At 40.0% G+C, this 22,420-nt stretch overlaps 2 protein-coding genes across 3 annotated transcripts in view; both read left to right on the forward strand.

Moving 5' to 3' along the window:
- klhl42 (kelch-like family, member 42) lies at positions 1-4,743 on the forward strand. The gene is made up of 3 exons (XM_031313605.2): positions 1-1,265; positions 1,344-1,537; positions 2,784-4,743. Exons 1-3 carry the CDS (start codon positions 502-504, stop codon positions 3,236-3,238), a joined length of 1,413 nt encoding a protein of 470 aa, XP_031169465.1. The 5' UTR covers positions 1-501; the 3' UTR covers positions 3,239-4,743.
- Positions 4,744-6,784: 2,041 nt separating this feature from the next.
- nrip2 (nuclear receptor interacting protein 2) overlaps positions 6,785-22,420 on the forward strand; it is a 30,088-nt gene continuing 14,452 nt past the window's right edge. The window contains exons 1-2 of one of the 2 annotated variants that reach the window (XM_035995880.1): positions 6,785-7,258; positions 7,289-7,509. In XM_035995880.1, coding sequence (XP_035851773.1) covers positions 7,354-7,509 — 156 coding nt within the window. In that variant the 5' untranslated portion in view covers positions 6,785-7,258; positions 7,289-7,353. Of the gene's footprint in view, positions 7,510-22,420 lie in introns of both variants that reach the window. The other variant, XM_031313264.2, reaches the window with a different exon arrangement.

The following is a 22,420-nucleotide window of genomic DNA, read 5'->3' on the forward strand; positions in this document are numbered from 1 at the left end:
CAATGTGTCCATTTACCGGCAGGTGACAGCAGCAAACAACAGCTCTGCAGAAATATCCTCACGAATAAGAAGTATGAGACCCGGATGTGACGTATATAGTGCAGAATCAAAACAGTTAACATTTGACAGCTCGGCACTGTCCCGCTAAAGGCTTATAAAATGCAATGGGAAAGGTTACTGCCAGTGTTAGAAATAAATTACACTGTTTAGATACTGGAGCGAGTTTTTACCGGACTGTCGAGGAATGCTAATGCGAGGAAAAGGTACTTTTGGCTAGTTTTAGCAGCAGCAGCAGCATCATCTCTTCTCTATGTGACTACCTGGTTAGCTTCCACGGCTAACGAAAGTTGCTCCATGGCTATCTATGGGCTGAACATTACCATATATAGACCGGCCACAGAGCTCCCTCGCCGGTGAAATGTAAACGGTGACTCCCGGAGGAGGCTGACAAAGGGCGAGCAAAAACAAAACTCAGCCTGGAAGATAAAAACACGCTTCGCCATGTCATCTGAGCAGATTATTGCCATCGTCATGGATGACAAAATCTACGAGGTGAATAAAAAGAAGCTGATAGAGAAGAGCGACTACTTCCGTGCACTGTACAGCTCCGGGATGAGGGAGTCCACCGAGGACTCGGTGCAGCTGCAGGGGCTCAGTGTCCCCGGCCTGGAGCTGGTCCTGGAGTTCATCAACACCTCCAAGGTTCAGGTTGTCAACGAGACTCTGGAGGACCTGATTGAGACCGCCTCCTTCTTGCAAGTCACCTCCATCCTCAAGCTCCTCACCTCGGAGATCCGCCTGGACAACTGCGTGGAGCTATACAGCCTCTCTGAAGTTTACGGGACTCATGATCTGCGTAATGCTTGCCTCAAATACATGAGCTGCTACTATCATCCCATGCTGAGGCGGCCAGAGTTCAGCAGCCTCCCCTCTACTGTCAGAGACCAAGTCAGGGAGATGCGCATGAAAGGCACCGCCACCTTGGTAGCCATCGGAGACTTCACCTGTCTCTCCCTGGACGTGCCCGATCAGGATGAACCCTGGTCCATGCTGAGGTATGGAGAGGTGGAGCAGCGCTGGAAACCGCTCGCAAACAACCTGCCTCCAGATATGATCAACGTCAGAGGATATGGCTCAGCTGTCCTCGATAACTACCTGTTCATAGTCGGTGGATACAGGATGACGAGTCAGGAGATCTCTGCGGTGCACTGCTACAACCCCTGTAGGAACGAGTGGAACCAGGTGGCTCCGCTCAACCAAAAGAGGTAAAACCACATCTACACATTTTCTCTCAAATATCAATAGCGGCTATCATGTTTAACTTACTGCATCTATTCCTTTAGGTCCAACTTCAAGCTGCTGGCAGTACAAGGGAAGATGTACGCTGTAGGAGGCCAGAGTCTGGGCACAGTGGAGTGTTACAGCCCAGAACAGGACTGGTGGACCTGTGTGTCCTCGATGCCCAACCCACTGGCTGAGTTCTCTGCCTGTGAATGCCAAGGGATGATCTACGTTATGGGTGGATACACTGCAAGAGGTTGGTATAACTCAGCTCCGTATACGGTCACGCTATCACACACAGTGTTACACACATACAATTACAAACAATATAAACTGGTACATAAAAACAGCGATGGCCACTTGTCCCTGTGTCCTGCAGACTTTTGAAAAGTCTTATTGCCGGAGGGTGAAAACTGTCTTTCAAACAAGCAATGAGCGCCTTGATGCTACAATATTGCTTATGTGATAGTAGCAGTGAAAATAAATGAAGGCCTGGATGGCTAATAATGGTGGTAACAGTTAGCAACATAGAAAGTAATACCTTCACTTCATTGCATTGAGGCGTTTTTGCCTCCGTCTTTGGTATTTTCAAAATCAGGAGGACACTCTTGTGTATTATTACTTATATAACTTCAATTATTAGGGCCTTGGCATTGTTGGGTGCACAGGATGTTACAGTAATTATTGCTGCCCGAGGGCATATTTTCAAGGAAACTAGATTACTTGATTAAAAAGTCGATCTCACACATCTGAGTTGGTTATACATTTTTTTTTTTTATTCTTATATGTTAAGTGAGTGTTGTACTTAGAGAGCAAAGATTAACCGGAGTCAAATTCCTTGTTTGTTTGCACAAAGTTGGCCAATAAAGCTGATTCTGATTTAATAGCAGCAAGCAATTTTGTTTTTTAATTCACCCCTCATGCTACATACTGTACACGTATTTTGTTGGTGGAGGTGGTTTGTTCGCAGTAGGGGTGCACCGATCCGATATTAAGATCGGCTATCGGTCCCAATATTGACAAAATAGCAGGATCGGGGATCGGAAAAATTAACAGATCCAGTTTTGTTAGTTTTTTTCCCTCTGTCGCACGTGTGTCGCATGCTGGAAGAGTTGAGTGTACAAATAAATAAGAATTCAATACATTACATCTATGTTATTTTGTCTTAGTTAGGAAAGTAATGTTTAGTTAGGAAAGTCTGGTGCCTTTAGTCTCTTCCACATAGTGGAAGGAAAATATAAGGTGGAAGGTATACAGTTTATTATTAATTCAACAACAGTGTCAGATCGGTATCGGGTATCGACAGATACAAAAAGCCCGGGTATTGGTATCGTGACTGAAAAAGTCGGATTGGTGCATCCCTAGTTCGCAGCATGCCAGGAATAAAAAAATAACTTCCTCTTGCTCTGCATGTTTTCTGAAACCAGACCTACACCCTTGGTGCTGCCACATGTTTCTTTCAGTTTTGTGTCTTTGAGTTTAACATGTTTTGTGTCTGACAGATAGGAACACAAGTGTTCTCCGTTACTGCCCCATGTCTGACACCTGGACGGTGTTTCGGTCCTGTCCGGCGCACATCCGCAAGCAGCAGATGCTGTCGGTGGAGGACACAATCTACCTGGTGGGTGGCTACACCCACGAGCTGGAGGTGGGCCAGAGGCAGCGGCGTCCCAGCCAGACGGAGGACGTGCTGACGGTGCAGTCCTACAACGTCTCCACGGGGGAGTGGATCCAGCTGAAGGAGAACACGTCCAAGTCTGGCCTGAACCTGACGTGCACGCTGCACAACGACGGCATCTACATCATGAGCAGGGACGTCAGCCTACCCACTAGCCTGGAGCACCGCGTCTTTCTCAAGTACAACATCTTCTCTGATGCTTGGGAGGCCTTCAGACGCTTCCCGGCTCTGGGACAGAACATGCTGCTCTGTTCGCTTTACCTACCCAACGTGCTGTGATTGAGAGGGCTGATGGGAAAGACTAACAGAAGTGGAGCCCATGCGGAGTATATAGGCCAGTGTGTGGCTTGATTGTTCTGGCACAGAATGGGGCTCTGTGGCATTAGTTGAAACTGTGTCCGGTTGCCAGGTTGAACACCTCGTGACCTTTGTGCCTAAAAAAAAAAAAAAAAAAAAAACCTGCACTACATTGTACATACTGCTGCGGATGCAAATACAAAAGCTACAATGGCAAATAAAGTGATGAAGCGCCATGGCCTGTAGGTCAACAGAATCATAACAGCTAGCCCCAGTTTGTGCCTCTCATGTATTAACATTAGTCACAGTGGAAATCATCTGTTTTTCTGAGAAATAATTCCCTGGAAAGTTTAAAAAGCCCAGAAGGACATTAAACAACACTTACTACTGCTCCTAAGGTATTTCCAGGATCTCTAAGACTTTAACTTTAACCACCTGGATGAGAAAATATTTTGTCTGCTGCACAATTAAAAAGATTTTAAAACTGTTTCCCAACTTGCGACTTGTTTCCTATCCAGGTGACTCGCCGGTTGTCATCTTTGTTTGGATTGGGAAACAGATTTGCAACTTGGGAAACTGGCTAACATCTTTTTTTTATTGTGCAGTAGACAGAATATTTTACCATCTAGATGGTTGGAAGAGTCTTAGGATTCTGGAAACATCTACACAACAGCGGTGAGCGTTATTTAACGATCCCTCTGGGTTTTTCAAACATCGTCGAGTAATTATTTATACAACGGATGGTTACCACTGTCGGATGTAATGCTAATACATGAGAGGCACACAAACTGGGTGTACATAACATCATGCTTTTAAATCTATAGGCCACAATATTCCCAATGTTTACACTCCTAATATGGCATTGGCGTATATGTTTATCCATAATTCACTACAAACCTTAAGATATCTCGGAAACAAAACTCATTTCATGTCTTCATGAACTGTACATAGCAGATAATCATGAAATATGGCTTTGGTTTTACACTGCCAGTTTTATGGGAATTAAAGGTTCCTTGAAAGTTATTGTTTGGGATCAGAGAGAGCTTAATGTGTTGTATGTACACTTGCACAGTCTTATTTTCCAGAGATAAACTAAGTGAAGCTTAAAGCGCAATTCCATGAAATGAATGATGCACATGTGCCTTCTGCAACCTCAGTTAATGGAACTTAATACAAAAAAAGCACACAATGCAAGACTTTGTTACATTACCAGCAACTGACCAAAATTGGTGTTTGTTTTTCTCTCTGCTAAAGCAGATTTTGTTTTCATTAAGGTACTTTTTAAGTTCCTTTATCAAATATTGGAGGTGTGCCGACACGAGAAATAAGCTTCGAAGCAAAACCTTTTTCTGAAATGCTGAAGTTTTGGGTAAATGCAGCACTTTTGATGTTTGATTTGGTGGATTTCAGATTCTCTCTGCATTACTTTATTGTTTGCCAGTTTTTGGAATTTAGGTCTTGATGAATAAAGATGAAGTTCAGGGGTCTGTTTTGCAGTTCTTTTAATTCACCATTTTATACTGTAATTTCTATTCTACTTGTGTCTCCGAGGTTTCATCAACTGAGCATAACACGTAACATCTTTGATGTGACATCTTAAGATAAGTGAGAAAATGTCATTTGAGTGAACTGACCTTTTAAATAATTACAAGTAATCCCTAGAAGAGAGAATGTATGAACCTGATTTTTCCAATGGGTTTCAGTGTCACCACTATTATCTGCAGCGCAAGCAGATTACAATTTCAAAATAAATCAACAAAAAAATCACTGATAAAAATCACTTTTTCACTATGATTTAAATCCAGAGGTTCTCAATTGTTTTTCAGCCAAGGACCCCTTACAAGATAAAGAATATACTGGGGACCCCCTAATGTATAATATTTGGAATAATTTGATGTAGCCTATTTTTTTTACACTTCTATAGTCTTAGTTATGCAAAAGAACAACACGAGAAATGTATTAGAAAGATAATACAAACATTTTCACCATCTTAACAAAGAATACCCATAAAAAAAGGGCTGATTTGAAGTGCATATCAGAACACACACACACATGCACACACACACACCAAGATAAGTATGACGTGAGTGTTTCACTCAGTGCGTACATAAACACGGATTCAAGATGATTGCTTGTTTCAAGAATGATCTATTAATTATTAAAGATATACAAATTTAAATATTTGCCTTTTGTAATATATATATACTGTATATATTTCAACTTTTTACGAAGCCCCTGGCAGAGTGACAGGCACAGTGAATCACTGATTTAGTCCATCAAATGTACAAAAACAGCACAAACAAAAATCAGAAAATAGTACAAAATGCCCATCACAATGTCCCAGGGCCCATGATGACTTTTTAAAAAGGCATGTTTTATCTGACCAGCAGCCCCTAACCCAAAGATTTTACAATTTATAGTAATATAAAACTAATTTAAAACAGGAAAACCCTGTCCTAAATCTTCGAAACCAGTGAATACTTGAGACTTAATGTAAATGAACAACTGAAATGTCATTGACTCCAATAAATACCATCCCACATGACCAAAATCATCCAATATGCCCTAATATATTTCTCTCTCTGGAATATTTATCTAAAAAAATGGCCGCATGTTTCCTCTATGACTGTAAAATGCAATCTGAATTTAGCATAAATATAGCATTTATGGTGATGCATCTCAGGCTAAAAGAAATCCAAGTAAAGAACAGAAAAGAGCCAACCAGCAGGGGGCAGCACATGCTTTTTAAACATTAAAAATTTCAGCAGACATTCAGTATTTTCCACCTTCACAAGGACTCCCTTCTTCAAATAAATAACATATATTTAAAACAAATCATCTTCCATTTTAGCATTAACATGCATTTTCTGAAAAAAAAAACACTACTTAAATGCTATGAAAGAAATAAAAAAAATTTAAGTTTAAGGGTTCACATGAAATCTGCCATACCTGTAGGCTGAATCACCCCTGTTTTAAGAATATGTCATCATCTAGAGGTCATAAACATGGATGGATGTGATAGTTTTTACCTTTTGTTGCATGGTGTGGATAGAGTGATGGATGGTTGAAATAGTGTTTCTTTAATTAACCGTGGCTGCCACTGGGGGGGCAGAGGAAATCAATTGTTGCCACCAGTGGTCAAGATTGATCCTCTATCTGGGGTCAGACCACAATGATCTCTTTACACCTGCACAGCGGGGGCCATCGAGGCCAATCACTGCTCAGGGGGCAAATACTGCAAACTGTGCCTGGTTTAGAAAAAAAGATGACAGAGTGTGTGTGTGTGTGTATGTTGTGCCATCACTAAGACTAAATAATGCTGCATGTAGCTGCTTGTAGCTGCATGGACGACAGTATTGCATATGTTTTAGTCTTTTTCTTTGTTTTTCCTTGGCTGAGAGTCAACTGAAATATTGGGCTCTGTATTCGGAGGTGAGCATGCATCTGTTGAGTGTGAGACGGAAAGAGGAGGGCTCTTAGGAGAGAGAGAGAGAGAGAGAGAGAGAGAGAGCATACACTACTGAAAGTAGACATGTAAGTGTAACAGAGAGAGAGAAAGATCCAAGGACAGACGGCACTAAGGGGAGGGGAAATAACACACTCTCAGTCACACCTACCCAACAGCCATCACGCAGCCTCTGTACGAGACAGAACAGATCTTGACAGTGAGGAAGATGCATGTCTACATCAGAGGAGCATCCAGGACAGGCCAATAGCTCCTAAAGCTGCTGAGAATAATACATGCCAAGGACTACAAACACAGAGAAAGACAGAAAGAGAGAGAGAGAGAGAGAGAGAGAGAGAGAGAGAGAGAGAGAGAGAGAGAGAACAGCAAGCCCAGAGGGAAGGACATTTCAGAAAGGGCAAAACAGAGTGGAAGAGGCTACAATTGCAGGTTTATTTTGGACATAAACAGCAATCCTTAAAAAGCTGCCTATTGGGGTTTCTCCACCTCTCTGCACACGGACATCCACTCTGTCTCTTGCTGTCTGCAGAGAGCTCCCAGTGCTGCTGCTGCTGCTGCTGCTGCTGCGAGGGTATATAGTATCTGCTTCTGTGCACAGCACCAGAAAAAGACTGCTTTACAGTCCGAGACCATGAGTGAGGCGAAGAAAGGTGAGCTTGCCATCCGGGATAAAGCCATCCTTCACCAGCAGAGGCGTCTGAAGCAGGCCACCCAGTTCACACACAAGGACTCAGCTGACCTCCTGCCTCTGGATGGGCTGAAGAGGCTGGGCACATCTAAAGACTTGGTGAGTGTACTCTTAGAGACTCTAAACAAGCGCTTGAGACAATCAGGTCATGATTTACTTGATTGGAGAGGCTGTTCTGTGTGTTGCCAGGTGCTTAGCAGTTCAGGGTTGAGTTTAAGTGGAAGTAGATGTCACAATTGTACGGTAGAAGCATGTCACATTTAAAAGAATACTTAACTGATTTAGCATTGCACTCCTGTGATAATGTAAGACTGCATTCTTCTTCATTGTTAAAGTGGACATATTATGCTTTTCCGTATTTTCTGTCATATCTACAATGTTATAATGTTGGATTTTCATGTTAAACGTTCAAATAATGAGGTAAACATATTTTAGAGGAATCGGAAACGTTCCGGTTTCAACAGTTTTTTCTACTAAGTGTTACGCAACTCTAAGCCAGCCTTCTATGATTGGTCATCTTCTCCAGGTAGGCAGGACTGGAGTGTTTTTATTTTAAGCCACTGTGGTGTCAACATTTAGCTAAATGCTAACGTCAGTAAAATGTCATCTTGGTTGCCAGTGTTGTTAAATTCTCCCCAATTCGGGGCGCATTACTGCTGAAACATGTCCGATTGGGTAGTGTTTGGTTCAGAAGCCTTTTTCTGTGATTTTTTACGGTAAAAAGTGCGGCTTCATTTCACTACAATCTGACGTTAGCCTACTGCTAAATATTAAGTAGCTGCATGATAACGCGAAATAGCTGTAGTCTTGGCGGCCAATGCTGGTAATTTCTCCCCTCATCTCGATCACTTTACTGCTGGGACATGGCCGGTTGTGTAATATTTGGTTTAGAAGCCTTTATTGGTGATTTTTCACAGTACAAGGTCCTGCTATATACTCCGTTGCAGTAGCTCCAGCTTCAACTAGCTAGTGAAACAAAACTGAAACACACCGGAGATTCCAGGAAACACACTGGCTGGCGCTCCTACAGAGCGTCTCATACAGAGGGTGAATACAGGTGCAGCAGCCATGGGCAGCATGAGAAAAATAAAGTGTTTTTTTTTTAACATTAAAGCATGTAAACATGTTCTAGTACAAACACAAAATGCAAGTATTATCCTGAAAATGCTATATAATACGTGCCTCTTAAAACCTGCCTCCTACATTACCCAAAATGCAACTCAACTGCCAACAGTTCAGTCAGAGATTTGGGTGTATTATGCTAGTAGCGGCTAATGTAGCCTCGAGCTGCCAGCCTCGAGCATAGGTAGGCAGTGGGCTACAGAGGTCTCGTAAGCGCATATCTTTCTAACTCAACACTCCAGATGTTTTTCCATTTTCAAACTTGTAGTCCTCAGCCTCAACAGACGCCGACTCAAATGACATCACGTGAGGCAATATAGATTTCACTCTGCTCCTTCTGAAACCACAAAAGGCTTTATCCCACTTCTTTCACCTGGCTTCATATTTGCTCTCACTTGTCGCGTTTTATTTCAGTGTCATGCATACAGATATTTCACTCCTAACGATACATTTTGTATGAGCACCATTTTACTGCAATAATGCACTACTTTATGTACTGTATGTCATTAAATGAAGCCTTGAAAAGTAAATTCATCATTGAAAGGGTCATTGCACTCTGCATGAAGAGGAGGGAAACGTCAAGTCAAAGCCTACTACAGGACACTGTGTACATGCCTCCCAAACAGAGAGAGATGCCGTTATACATTCAGCAACACACACATATTTTAGGGTTGACATAAAAGGATCAAAGACATCTCCAACCTCTTCACTTCCTCTTCCTCCAGAAGCCTTATAAACCGACGCTGTTATACTCTGGAGGAACTCCCTGTAATAATCTGAACAATTTATTACTCCACCTCTCCTGTGACACAGTTCTGGTTTGATAGCGGCTTCCCAGATTCCCCAGAGCTCTCCAAGAAATCTCGACACAATCACTCTGGCACCGTGCAGCAGCACCAGCAGTGTTCTTTGCTCTGTGAATATTACACTGTGATGCATTTATGTCTGCTAGGTTTTAATACCAACATTTGCTGCAGTAAAAACATTCTACCCACCTTCTATCCTTCTTTTACTGAGTCAAGTTTTTTTTTAATACATAATGATAGATATTATCTCTCTTCCCTCCTTTATCGGCCCTGTGTTCCTAAGGTAACATAATTCAAAACTGCAAATGTGGCTACAATAAGTCGATGTTGTTTAAGATATAAATACACATTTCTCTGTTTTCAGCAATGTTAGTGGCATTGGTCCAGACTGAAACATCTTTCTAACTATTAGATGGATTGCCATGAAAATTTGGCACAAACATTCATGTCCCCCAGACGATGAATCTCCCCCAGACGATGAATCTTAGTGACTTTGGTGATCGCCTGACTTTCTCTCTAGCGCCAACTTCAGGTTGACATTCGTGGAGTTTTGAGAGAAGTTACCTCAACTTTCAAAATGAACGCAATAACAAGGTAACGCAAATTGCTTTTAACGCCTCAAATCTTTTTACGCGCGATTAAAGCATGCACATTCTGTGATTTGGGCCTCGGGCCACTGCGTAGTTTAGGAAATCAAGAACCCCTCCCTTAGCTATAGTTCTTAAACATTTTTCAATAATGTACTCTATTTGAAATATCTATTTAGCCAAGTAGCCTGACTAGCGCAAAACATTTTTGGTGGAAAAAAAAGCCTAAATAAAGAGGTACATTACAGTGCTGCACCATCAGTGTCTAATTTACTAAATAACAACCTTGTAACTAAACTTTTGTAAAAAACTTAAATGCTACATTTCAAATCTTTTGAATTAATGACTTCATTTATTCATTATTATAGTATAATTATTTTAGCAATTATGCATGACTGATATTTAAAAAAAAAAAATCTCTAGTACCCCCTGCAGTACTCCAAAGTACCCCTAGGGTTACGCTACCCCCAATTGAAAAACACTGGTTTAGAGTATATTATAGACCCAAGACGAAACTGACAGGAGGGCAGGACTCCGAGAGAATGTCACATTTACAAATCCGTCTGCTACTTCAGCACCACGGACAGCACCAGGGATTTATCAATACACCGTTAGGCTGCTATTTCAAGGCCATTGTCGGGGCCATAGATTCTAATTCACACAAACCTCAAGTCAGACAAAGGATTAATGCATCAGGCAGGCTAAAACTAAACAACCCCTCTGCCCCTGCACTCTCTCTGCTACTAGGGCATGGAGACCAGGGATGACAGGTTAACCAGGGGCTTGCATTTTGGTTCTTTTTACTAACAAGGGGGTTAACATCCACCCTTAAATTGCTTTCTGGTTGCAGTCCAATCTTCATTACTTCCATTAAAGCAGTTAGATGGAAGATGGATCATGTGGTGCACACAATATGTTATAAAGAACATATCTTTTGGGCCTTGGGGCTCTGTACAAAACCAGTACGACATATCTAAAAACGATTAAAGATAAAATGAAAAAAATAATCTAAGTAGAGATAATATCCCCCAAAATTCCATTATATTCAAGGAGCATAATGTTCAACTCATATATTGGCAGCGTGTTAGTCAACCTGCAGGGCCCTAAAATCCTCTTATCATAATACCAATTATCTTCTCCTTGATACAGAATGAAGCTCATCTCAGTAGTTATCTAAAACACAATCTGTGGTGCAGACGTGGCCACGGGGAGCACAGCACAATTTGCATGGCATCTGTAAGAAGTGATTTTCGATGTTTGGGTACTTGAGGGAGGAGTGGAAATTGCTGCTATGCCTGTGTACCTTTTCTGCAGACAAAGGCTCTGAATAGACACACAAAATGAGAAGAAAGCATGATGTGTTTCTGAGGTGGCCGAACCCTCTCAGACAAAAGATGCGATCATCTGAATAAGGCTGTCAGATCCAGTTGTTCGTCTGTAGGACATCTGACAACAAATCTGTTTATTTTCTAAATTTTCCAGTTATATCATAGTATTTTTTTATCTAATTACAATACTGCTGAAAAATGACTGTTGTCCTTTTGGCTTGTGGCCTCCATAAACAATAGGTCATATCTTTAATGTCAGACACTTATCTTTGACAATAAATTATCTTTTTTCTTTTCTGGAAAATGTATAGGATAGCGGTGAGAAGGTTTCTGTCAGCAGATCTTAGGTTGCAGGTAGGAGTATGTTGTAGGGGGTCAGTGAGGTAGGAGGGGGCTACTGTAGGTTGTGGAGGGTTTTGTAGGTTATGAGACGAATTTTGAACTGGATTCTTTTGAAACTACTAGTCCATTAAGAGAATAGTTGATCAATTTAAGATTAATTTGACAACAAATGATCAATCAAGTCATTCTTTAAGCAAACATTACCAAACATCTGCTCGCTCCAGCTTCTGAAATGTGAAGATTTGCTGCTTGTCTTTGTTTTATGTCATTTTTAAACTGAATAGATTTGGGAGTTTGGAATGTCGGTCAGACTATATGAGCAATTTTGAAATGTCACTTTGAACTCTAGGACATTTTCATGGGTATTTTCCCTCAATTTTCTGACGTTTTATAGGTTAAACGAGCATGATCAATCAAAAAATTATAGGAAGATTAAGTTAGGTAGTCGTTTCCCTATCTACCTCGTTTTGTTTCCTCTTCATTTCTGCTAGCTGGTCTGTCCAGAGTGTAATTCAGCAGAAGAGCCTGTTATGTAAGAGTGAATTTGTTTTGCTGCTCTTCAGCCTGAGGTCCTCTCACTCTCAGCAGCATCATCACTCCAGCCATGTTGTGCTGCAGAGTAAGGGGAGCAGTGAGCATGAAAAGGGCAAAATCCACTGCTTTAACGCAGAGCGATGGAGGGGAAGGAAAGAGTCGGCTGAGATGGGGTCATGGAGAACGCACGGTTTACTGGGGCTGTTTTATGTAATAGAATGTAGAGCTTTGAGTAGATACATGGGTGTGAAATGTAAGAAGAGCGAATCAGAGGGAATGAGAGCAAAAATATGTGTGTGTTTGAGGGGTTGGAAACATCTGAGCCTAGTTACATTAACACCTGAGCTTAGCATGGAGGAATTTATTGTGTAACCACTGTGTAATCGGACTGTTTCCTACAGTACACACTCAACATTTGCTCCCAAAATCTGAGCCAAAATCAGGGAGATAAATGTACGAGAGGAAAGATGACTTTAAAGCAGCAAGGTTGCAGCAAAATGACCTCAATTAGATGTTTTAAAGGGCAATGCCATCATTTATGTGTTGAAGCTTCCTATATATATATATATATATATATATATATAAAATGGCATGCCGTTTAGGAAATTATTATATATATATATATATATATATGTGAAGTTTGAATATATTGAATGAATCTTATTCTGAATATATTAAATGAAAGTCTGAATATATTGAATGAATGTCTGAATATATTGAATGAAAGTCTGAATATATGGAATGAAAGTCTGAATATATTGAATGAATGTCTGAATATATTGAATGAAAGTCTGAATATATATAATGAAAGTCTGAATATATATTGAATAAAAGTCTGAATATATTGAATGAAAGTCTGAATATATGGAATGAAAGGCGTGTTGATGTTAGCCCGATGAAAGGGACCTGCCTGACCAAAGAGGTTCCTTTCATTCGGTCTTCCATGATGAAAAAGTGAATAAACTTCTTCATTGGGAGAATGGTACTGGATACGGTTACCGTTACCAGTGTTTTGGCCCGTACATGCATACATGCAATCTCTTCATTGCTCAAAATTGCTGACACTAGATTTCTTGCTGATTCGTTCATAGTGTCACACTTCGGTTAGGATTAATCACAACGAAAACACAAGATGGTGGCAGACAATGACATCAGATTCCATTTCAACTTTCATTCAATATATTCAGACATTCATTCAATATATTCAGACTTTCATTCAATATATTCAGACTTTCATTCAATATATTCAAGGTTCATTCAATAAATTCAAATTGTACATATATATATATATATATATATATATATATATATATATATATATATATATATATATATATATATATATACATATTTTTAGTTATTTTTTGTATTCTTTCCATCGTTATTCAAAAATGTGAAGTAGTCATTATTTTCCCAGAATATGTCGGGTTAGAAAATGTATTTATTTTGGCAGGCTGGCTTTAAAAGAGTTAATCCACCCAAATAACAAACTCAAAATACAGCAACAAAACAATCAAAACAGCCCCATACCTTTTCTCACTTACCTCTACTCCCTCTAAAACCAACAGATTATACAAACAAAATATAAAGTGTTAATAAATGAGCTTCAAAAGGTATAGGCAGATTATATTACCTTTGGTAATATAATAATAGAGTCAGGCTAGCTGTTTCCCCCTATTTCCAGCCTTTATGCTAAGCTAAGCTAACCAGCTGCTGGTATGCAAGAAAGCCAATAGGCGTATCTCCCAAAATGTTGAACTATTCCTTCATGAAATTACTTATCAGCTAATTTTCGCTATGAAAATTCACATAAAACAATAAATCCTACTAATTATGTCAACATATATGGCTTTACAATGGGTAGAAATGTAAAAGTAAGATACATATTGGTTGTAGGAAGCTTCAACACAAATATAGTGTCCTTTCAAATCTCATATTGGTCTAATTGTGCAGCACACACCTACTGTAGCCTGCTGTTGCAAATCCTCTTTCTTCTTCTCCCTGCAGCTTAGTGGTCCGTTTGCTCATGTCCCTCTCTTACAGATGAGTGAGTCTGAAATCTGTGTGTGTGTGTATGTGTGTGTGTGTGTGTGTGAGTAAAGGCCTGTCTAATCGAGCGATAGGAGTCTCCAGGTACTTTCTGAGGATGATCAAAAGCTACAGAACTGGGCTTGTAGAAGAGAAGGAACTGATGAATGGAAAGCAGCTCATTTTGCTGTGTGCATTAAATACAACTTAAGTCCGGAGTTACTAAACATTTTGTCCAATTTTAGTCCCAAAAATCCCTGTTAGACATTTCCAAAATATAGATAAACCAGTGTGGAGAGGTGTTGTGCATTCGTCCATCAGAATTTTGTATACCTTTTGATCTCCTGTTCTTTTCAAATAGTCATGAATTTGTACGAGCAGATGGTGAACAGTACATCACATCCCAGAACAGTTTTATATATTCATATGCATCTAGAATCACTCTCCGAACTCAATTGTTTACGATTTTCCCCAGGAGGCAAAGTAGCACTTCAAAGTAAAGAGCAAATACGACAATGTTACTCGGTTTGATCGCCAGGCTCTTGGGAGTTTGCCTTTTCCTGTTCCCTCCAAAACAAGCCGTGTTAATTCGGGTTCAGATGCAGGTTTTATTATTAGCTCCGGGACAATTAGATGGGCTGGAGAGGGGTTAGTGTGAACCTGTCTCTCTCTGTGTCATCTGGAGCTGTGGATGGGCGGCAACACTCCCCCAGCTGCTCCCTCAGTGCAGTGTAGGAAGACAGGAGGCTAAAAATACCCGACAAAAACAACAAAACAACCCCAACAACAGAGGAGAGGATGCATCATACTGAGACAGAAGAAGTATTTTTTTTGTTCATTTTCAGGGTATGGCCAAGTGTGACACATGACAGCGTAGCCTCCAAAGTGGCTCCAAATGTAATCTTGGAGTTTTTAATAATTAAAATTGAAAGGAGTAATCCAAAATTGCCAGAAATGTTTAGGCGGAAGCAATATCTGAATCAGAAAATGATGATTCACATTAACAAAATAAAGCTGGATGTAGTTTAAGAACAAATATGGGTGACTGTAGGTCTGCAACTACTGATTATTTTTTATTATTGATGATTGACTAATCATTTAGTCTATAAAATGATGGAAAATAAAAATGTTACGATACCAGTTCTAACACCAGTACCTTTAAAGTGATGTAGATACCAATAGTACTTCATTTGATACCTTTTTTGTCTACTTCAGTCAAAACAATCAAGTGAATGGAAGCATCACCACACCACAGACAACCTTTGGGTTGTAGCTGCTGCAGTAGGGGACCAATCACATCGCATTAAAGCTTTAGTGCGTAACTTTTGATATTAATGATCGTCTGTTACATTCAAACCATTGCCAAATGAGTTGCTACAAAGCTAATTAAGACTATCAGCTCCACCCAACTCTCTCTGTATTTCTCAGTATGGCTATGTTCAGAAGATTGTGTCATCCGGCGACTTTCGCAAGCAGAAACTTAAGTGAAAATAATTACCTCTTCTGAAAGGTCCATCATGTTTTTTTAATCCTGTGTCCTCCTTGGCTACTAGCAACTGCGTGGAGGAGGGGTGGGGGCAGCGCGATCACAGAAGGTTTGAATCATGTGGACGCGCCGACAGTTTTGTTGTCATTACTTAGAATTCCTCGTGGGGGTGACAGAAACTACGTACTATATCTTTAAACACTTGTGGTGATTGGTTGCAAGCAAAACCACACAAATAGTCATTTTTTGGGTACAAAAAGCATCAAATGCAGGTGGTGTTGGACAGGAAAAGTTTCGGTATAACTTGGTACTGGCTGGGTTATTTCGGGTGATACCTTAAAAAAGGGAGGCTACTGAGTACCGATACACAGCCCAAATTACAAGTACCCATGGCTCAAGGTGATGTCTTCAAAAAACTAGTTTTGTACGATCAACGGTCTAAGCCCCAAAGATATTACCTATACAAAAAATAAAACATATAAATATAGTGAAACGTCACATAAAGAAGCTTGATGACTTAAACAACTCATTGATTATCAAAATTGTTGTTTTTGTTGACCAACTAATGGAGTCATTGGGATGACTTATGACGTTACTGTTCAAAATAATCTACATTTTGTTATATTTAGATTCTCAAAATAGCTGCATTATGGCTTTTCTTTCAAAGGAATAGTTCAACATTTTGGAAAATACGCTTATTCGCTTTCTTACCGAATTATTCTTGTCAGTCTAGCTGGATTTCTTTCACCTATGGACAGACCCAGGCTAGCTGTTTCCCCCTGCTTCCAGTCTTTCTGCTAAGCTAAGCTAACCTGCTGCTGGTGGTACCTTCATATTTACAGTAATGGACTAATATCAGATTGGTATCAATCTTCTCATCTCACAAGAAAGCAAATAAGGATATTTCCAAAATGTTTCTTTAAATGGTGAAAATGGCTTTTTCTTCATTCATCACCGTTTAAACAAATGTTTACTTCCTCTAGTAATGAGCCCTTTAAATGATCTACAAGGGAAAATAAAACTGATGAGAAAAAAGGGTTCTTGATGGACGAATCAATTTTCAGCACTAATGTAATTAGATAAAAACATCAGAATATACGCTTATTATAGACATTGAGCAATGAATGAATCGTTTATTGATTTTAAAATTGTTTGCTGCTCAACTAATCGATTAATGACCTAATCATTCAGCGTTACAAGCATTAACAAATGCCCTCTCTAAGGTCTCTAATGGTATCAAATAGGGAGGATGCATGGTTAAGCAACACTGTTGGTGACCACATCTGTTTTGATCATACTGGCTATTTTTTATTTACTGGAGTTTTGCATGAAAATTATATTTCATGCAGGATTTAGTGAAGAGACTGAAAGCGACATGAGAAAGCAAAAGAAAGAGCACCAGAGATGTGAAACAGAAGTGAAGAGGAAGTGGAGGTGGCAGACAGGCAGCAGATGTGAAACTGCAGGAGCCTCCTCCCACCTGGTCGGTGCGACAGGAAGTCAGCCGCTGGGGACCTCCATCAGAATGAGAAAGAGGACATTAGAAAACGTATGCGACTGGCTGGATGAGAGAGCGCAGCCTGTTGCAGTCAGATAATTAGTCCACATGGCAATTAGCCTCTAATGTGACTCGGAGGGATACATACAGAGAAAAAGAAACTTAGAAAGAGAGCCAGAGAGTAGGAGGAGTGATGGCGTCGCATTAACTATCTGCCAAACTGGCGGAGGAGAGGACTGGTTTGGACTGGTTAATGTTTATGGGGTCATCACAGGACTCACATCAACAAGTTTCAACAGACCACGTATGGACAGACACAAAGGAACACAGTGTGTAAGACACGACCAGTTTTAGCCTGAATTTTGCCCACTTTACCATTTACATGCACACTAATATCCTGGTTATGTAATACACAAAGACACAGAGGCAATACTTGTTAGTTTGGATTTGTTGGCAATGACAAAGTATAGAAAGATATCACCGGCCATAACTTTAAGCTCACATGAATTAAGTAAACTATTGGCAAAAGGTAACATATTTGTCTGATCCGCTTCACACACAAAAGAAGAAAATGTTTCAGCAAGAGAAGACTGGTGGCCGCAGTATTTAATCAATACCGTTAATTCTTTGTTAAGTGTACTAAATGGTGAAAGCTTTCTTCAGTTGTCACAATATCTATGACACATCTTATATTCAGGAGCGATAATCACTCAAAATAATATCGTCCAAAATGACTCTGCATGCTGTGAAAAATTAACAGATTATACCTCAGCGATGCCAATTTTACCTCAGATGCTTCAACAATAAAACTGTCAAATTAAGCGTAAACAGCGGGTTGCGTCATGTAAAATAGATGAACTCTTTATGGGACATAGCTGCCTGCTGTCTTCATTAGAATTCATGACGAGAAGAGGCCATATGATTGATGCTAATTCTTATATTCTCAGCCTGTTGACAGGCAGATGGTAGAATGAGATACAAACTTGAAAGAAAGATGTTTAAAGACTCTCTACACAGTTTACAGTTTAGTGCACTTTTATAAGGGGCATATAATGTCAAAACAGCCTCTAAGGTTTGGAACTGCAGTCCCCATGGTGCTTTGCAGGATGTAAACAGAAAGTAAAATGTTGCCATGGATTCAGCGCTGTAGCCTACAGCTTGAGCCCGGTTTTTAGCCTAGATAAATTAATATTTTGAATTATATATATATATATATATATATATATATATATATATATATATATATATATATATATATATATATATATATATAATTAGCTATTAGCAGTTCCCGTTTACAGTGTACTAATGGATATACAGACAACTATCACCGGATTAATTTGATACAGAAGAAAACTTAAAAACGTTATAGTTCTCAAGCAAGTTCTGCAGTTGTAAGTTCTATGATTTCTATAATTTCTAAGCAGATTTGTGGACGTTTATCCAAGATATAATATATATATAATATAGATATATGAGATAATGATATCCCTGGAAAGTGTCAGTCAAACTAAATCTAAAAATGTTTGTATCATGTCTGTGTGTTCAGAATTTACAGAGTTATGACGTAAATTGTGGCAATCAGGTGCCAAGTGTTTTAAAGTGCCTTAATTGGATCAATTTTACCTGCATTCTACCCTCACGCAGTTTCATTTGCTCACATCTCCCCCTACAACTTTTCCGACTCACATTTAAAAAACCTCTACACTATATCAAAAAGCAGACAAAGATCACCCTGTAAGGTGCAAGATTGCCAATTTCACCTCTGAACCAGGGCACATGAGGCAACACTGAATACCGCCTGCTACCGACTTGATGTTGTTAACATGATTTGCTCTGGAGCTGACCCTAGAGCAGTCAGGGTTCAGCAAAAAACAGACGCCAACCACTGAAATGAAATTACATTGTGTTCATTGCGTCTATCACATTCAATCTTTGCTTCACTGCAGTCTCATTAGAGCACAGAGGAGGAAAAATCTAACTCTCCCTTCTTCTCCAAACTGTTAGCTTGACATTATTTCCCTCGCTTATAAAAATAAAAACATTGTGGTATGCACTTGATAAGCACTATCATTAAAATAATATTTCCCACACTTTGCTGACTCACAGGCCAGCAGATGCATATAAACCTTGATCTGTCACTGTTTGCATCCATCGCTAACAAGCAGTTTTTTTTATAATTTGCAAAAGAGGATAATTACTGTTATCACTGTTAATAAATGTGTGATTTTGCCAGTAAGCGCCCAAATGGGAAAGTGGGAAAGAGGTTAACTGATTTGCAGAATATTGTTAGAACAAACACACAGAGGCCAGAGGAAGAAGCCGATGTCGGGAACATAACAATAAAAAAATCAGTCCGGTCTAAAGTGGAGCTCCTGATTGAATTTGATTAGTTTTTATGTCAAGGAGCTCAACGTTAAGAGCTCCTGAGAGAGGGGAAGATTACTTTTAGGATCAGGATTAATCTTTGGGTTGGTTTAGGGAATAAATGTTATCTGTGCAAGAAAGAAATACTATCTTGATTTCTTTTGATTGCATTGAAATACATGAAGAGAGGAGATAAGAAATGATGTGGGGAGAGGAAGAGGGAAGAGAAGAGAGGTCCAGTAAAGAATTGTAAGGAAAGGAAAATAATTAAAAAAGGCGAGGAGAGAAAAAAGAAAGTAAAACAAATGGGGAAAGAGAAGAAGAAATGAAAGGGAAGAGAATGGGACAAAGGAAACAATGAGAGGTGTGGAAAGGAAAAAAAAGAAAGTTACAGTTTTTCTTGATTGCTAAGACTTCTTGAAACCCTCACCCATTTTCTCAAAACTGTTAACACAAAAACAAATTCTCAAACTATATTCACAAAACACCTGACTCTGTAAAATCAAAGGAAGGAAATTAACGAAAAGAGGAGACAAGGATGGGAAAGAAATGAGAAAAGCAAGAAAATGAAAGGAAAGAGAACAGAAGGTAACACTTGGAGTTGAAAGAAAAGGAAAATAATGAAAGGCAATGGAAGAAACGCAAGAGAGGAGAAACCAGGAAAGGAAATGAAAGGATGGGTGAAGAAAATAGAAGGAAATGAGAAATAAAGAAAGGAAAGGAAGCCAGGAGAGGAGAGAGAGATGTAAAGAGAAGAGGAGAAATGTAAAGAGGAGAGGAAAGGAGAGATGGAAAGAGGATAGAGGAGAGGAGGGGAGAGATTGAAAGAGGGGAGAGAAGAGGGGGAAGAGAGGAGAGGAGAGGAGAGGAGAGGAGAGGAGAGGAGAGGGGAGGAGAGGAGAGAAGAGGAAAGGAGAGGGAGAGGGAGAGGGAGAGGGAGAGGGAGAGAAGAGGGAGAGGAGAGGAGAGGAGAGGAGAGGAGAGGAGAGGAGAGGAGAGGAGAAGAGAGGAGAGGAGAGGAGCCTGTTTAAGTGCTCGGCCACAGCTGGAGCTCAGAGAGGGACGAATGATGGACACAGCTGGTGATTACCAGTTTGAAGTGTTGTTGTTTTGCAGCTTGGACAGGGAGATCATGGATTGGCTGAGAGAGGTCTGTGAATAACAAGAAATCTACTACAGAAACCTAATGTTTTTTTGTTTGTTTTTATAGCATTTGATTTTTTGATCAGTTCTCTTTGTCCTGACAAATCAAAGCTGCCAAAAATATGACTCTTGATGATCTTTTGATCAGATTGAGGCCATGGACAGTTATATAAGTTAAGATTATTGGTCTCTTGGGGCTCACAGTCTTTTCTTATTTATTTTTCCATATTTCTCTGTCTCCTTGCTGCTTGCCAGCCCATGAAATCAGAATCTAGCATTGCTATGTGCATGTTAATCAGAGCAGAACATCAAATAATGACCAGTAATGTGGAAAAAAAACAGGGAAGAGAACCTGTTCTATCTCTATTTTATCTACAGAAGCTTCCTCTTAATACGGGTCAGACAGCTGCAGGATGGGGTTCCCTCACAGACAAAAAAAGTGTTGGCATTTGTAATCAGCTATTGTCTTTGTGATAGCAGATGGCGCTATCATCCAGCATGTGTCATCTAAAAACCAATCACAAATCTAAGTGTTCTTCACAGAGCACTCAAACATCATCATCAACAAATGAGGAGTCTCCCAATAGATGGCCCATGATGTCAGCACATCTGATGGGGGACAAATGCCCAGAATGACCCAGACTGTGGAAAATCGTTGCCATCGCTTACAAAAACAGTGGCATCGACAGTGACGTGTTGTTTTCTCCAACTGGAAAATTGTAAAGTAGGAGAGAGATAGAGGGAGGTAGTAGAAATCCTATTCTGTTTGACAGAACAATACAGAGCATGTGAGAGCAACAGGTAGGCAGATGGGAATGTGCTATTTAATGTAAAATTGGCACTCAACCAAAGCTACTTAAACTGTGACTTTATGGCTCTACAGATGCCAATGTTGGCTGGTAACCCAGTTATTCAGTCAGTTGTTGACTCTGGTGATCTCTTGACTGACAAACTGACAAAAAATGTCCTCTTCCAACACTTCAGGATGCCTCTTATCTTATCTTATGTTCTTCATTTGAACTGGCCTTAAGAACCTGGTGATTTTAGTGTTCGAAAAATATGTTGAAAGGAAAGCAAATGCTTTGTGTTTTATTAATGTAGAGACTCTGCTGGTGTTGGGTGACCTGTTCTTTTCAAGCGTGCTGTTTGATAGTCTGGACCCAGACTCTATTGGTTAACAGCAATGTGATTACAGAGGAACAGGCAGCCTAAATATCATTTACTTTTTTATATGATCCAAAAAGAACAGCCAGTCACTGGCCACGTGTTGTTTTGAAACTGTGGAAATGTGTCATTAATCAAGATCAACACACTTGTGTTAAAAGTATACAGCAAAATTGCAACGTACAGGTTGTTCTTACGGAGTTTTGTCATAAATACAGTACAGTGTGTCTGTAGCCGTGAAGAACACTTTGCCAAACATGTCTTTTTAAAGTGCTTTGTGCATTGACTCTAAAACTGCTTTTGTCTATTAAAAGACTCAGCTGACACCTGAAAAGTGTGTGTTGGGCAAATAATATGGCCACTGTACCAGAAATCCTTTAATGTCTGCTAACAGTGATGACCTAGAAGCATCCCTTGAAAAGGCTTTCATGACACTGTCACTGAAGCTAAAGTTAGCAATTTAAATCTCAGTGTGTGTTATTTTTTGTGTGTGTGTGTGTGTGTGTGTGTGTGTGTGTGTGTGTGTGTGTGTGTGTGTGTGCGTGTGTGTGTGTGTGTGTGTGTGTGTGTGTGTGTGTGTGTTGGGGGGGGGGGGGTGTGAATCT

This window comes from Sander lucioperca, chromosome 20 (assembly GCF_008315115.2).
Source record: "Sander lucioperca isolate FBNREF2018 chromosome 20, SLUC_FBN_1.2, whole genome shotgun sequence".
Classification (NCBI taxonomy): Eukaryota; Metazoa; Chordata; class Actinopteri; order Perciformes; family Percidae; genus Sander; species Sander lucioperca.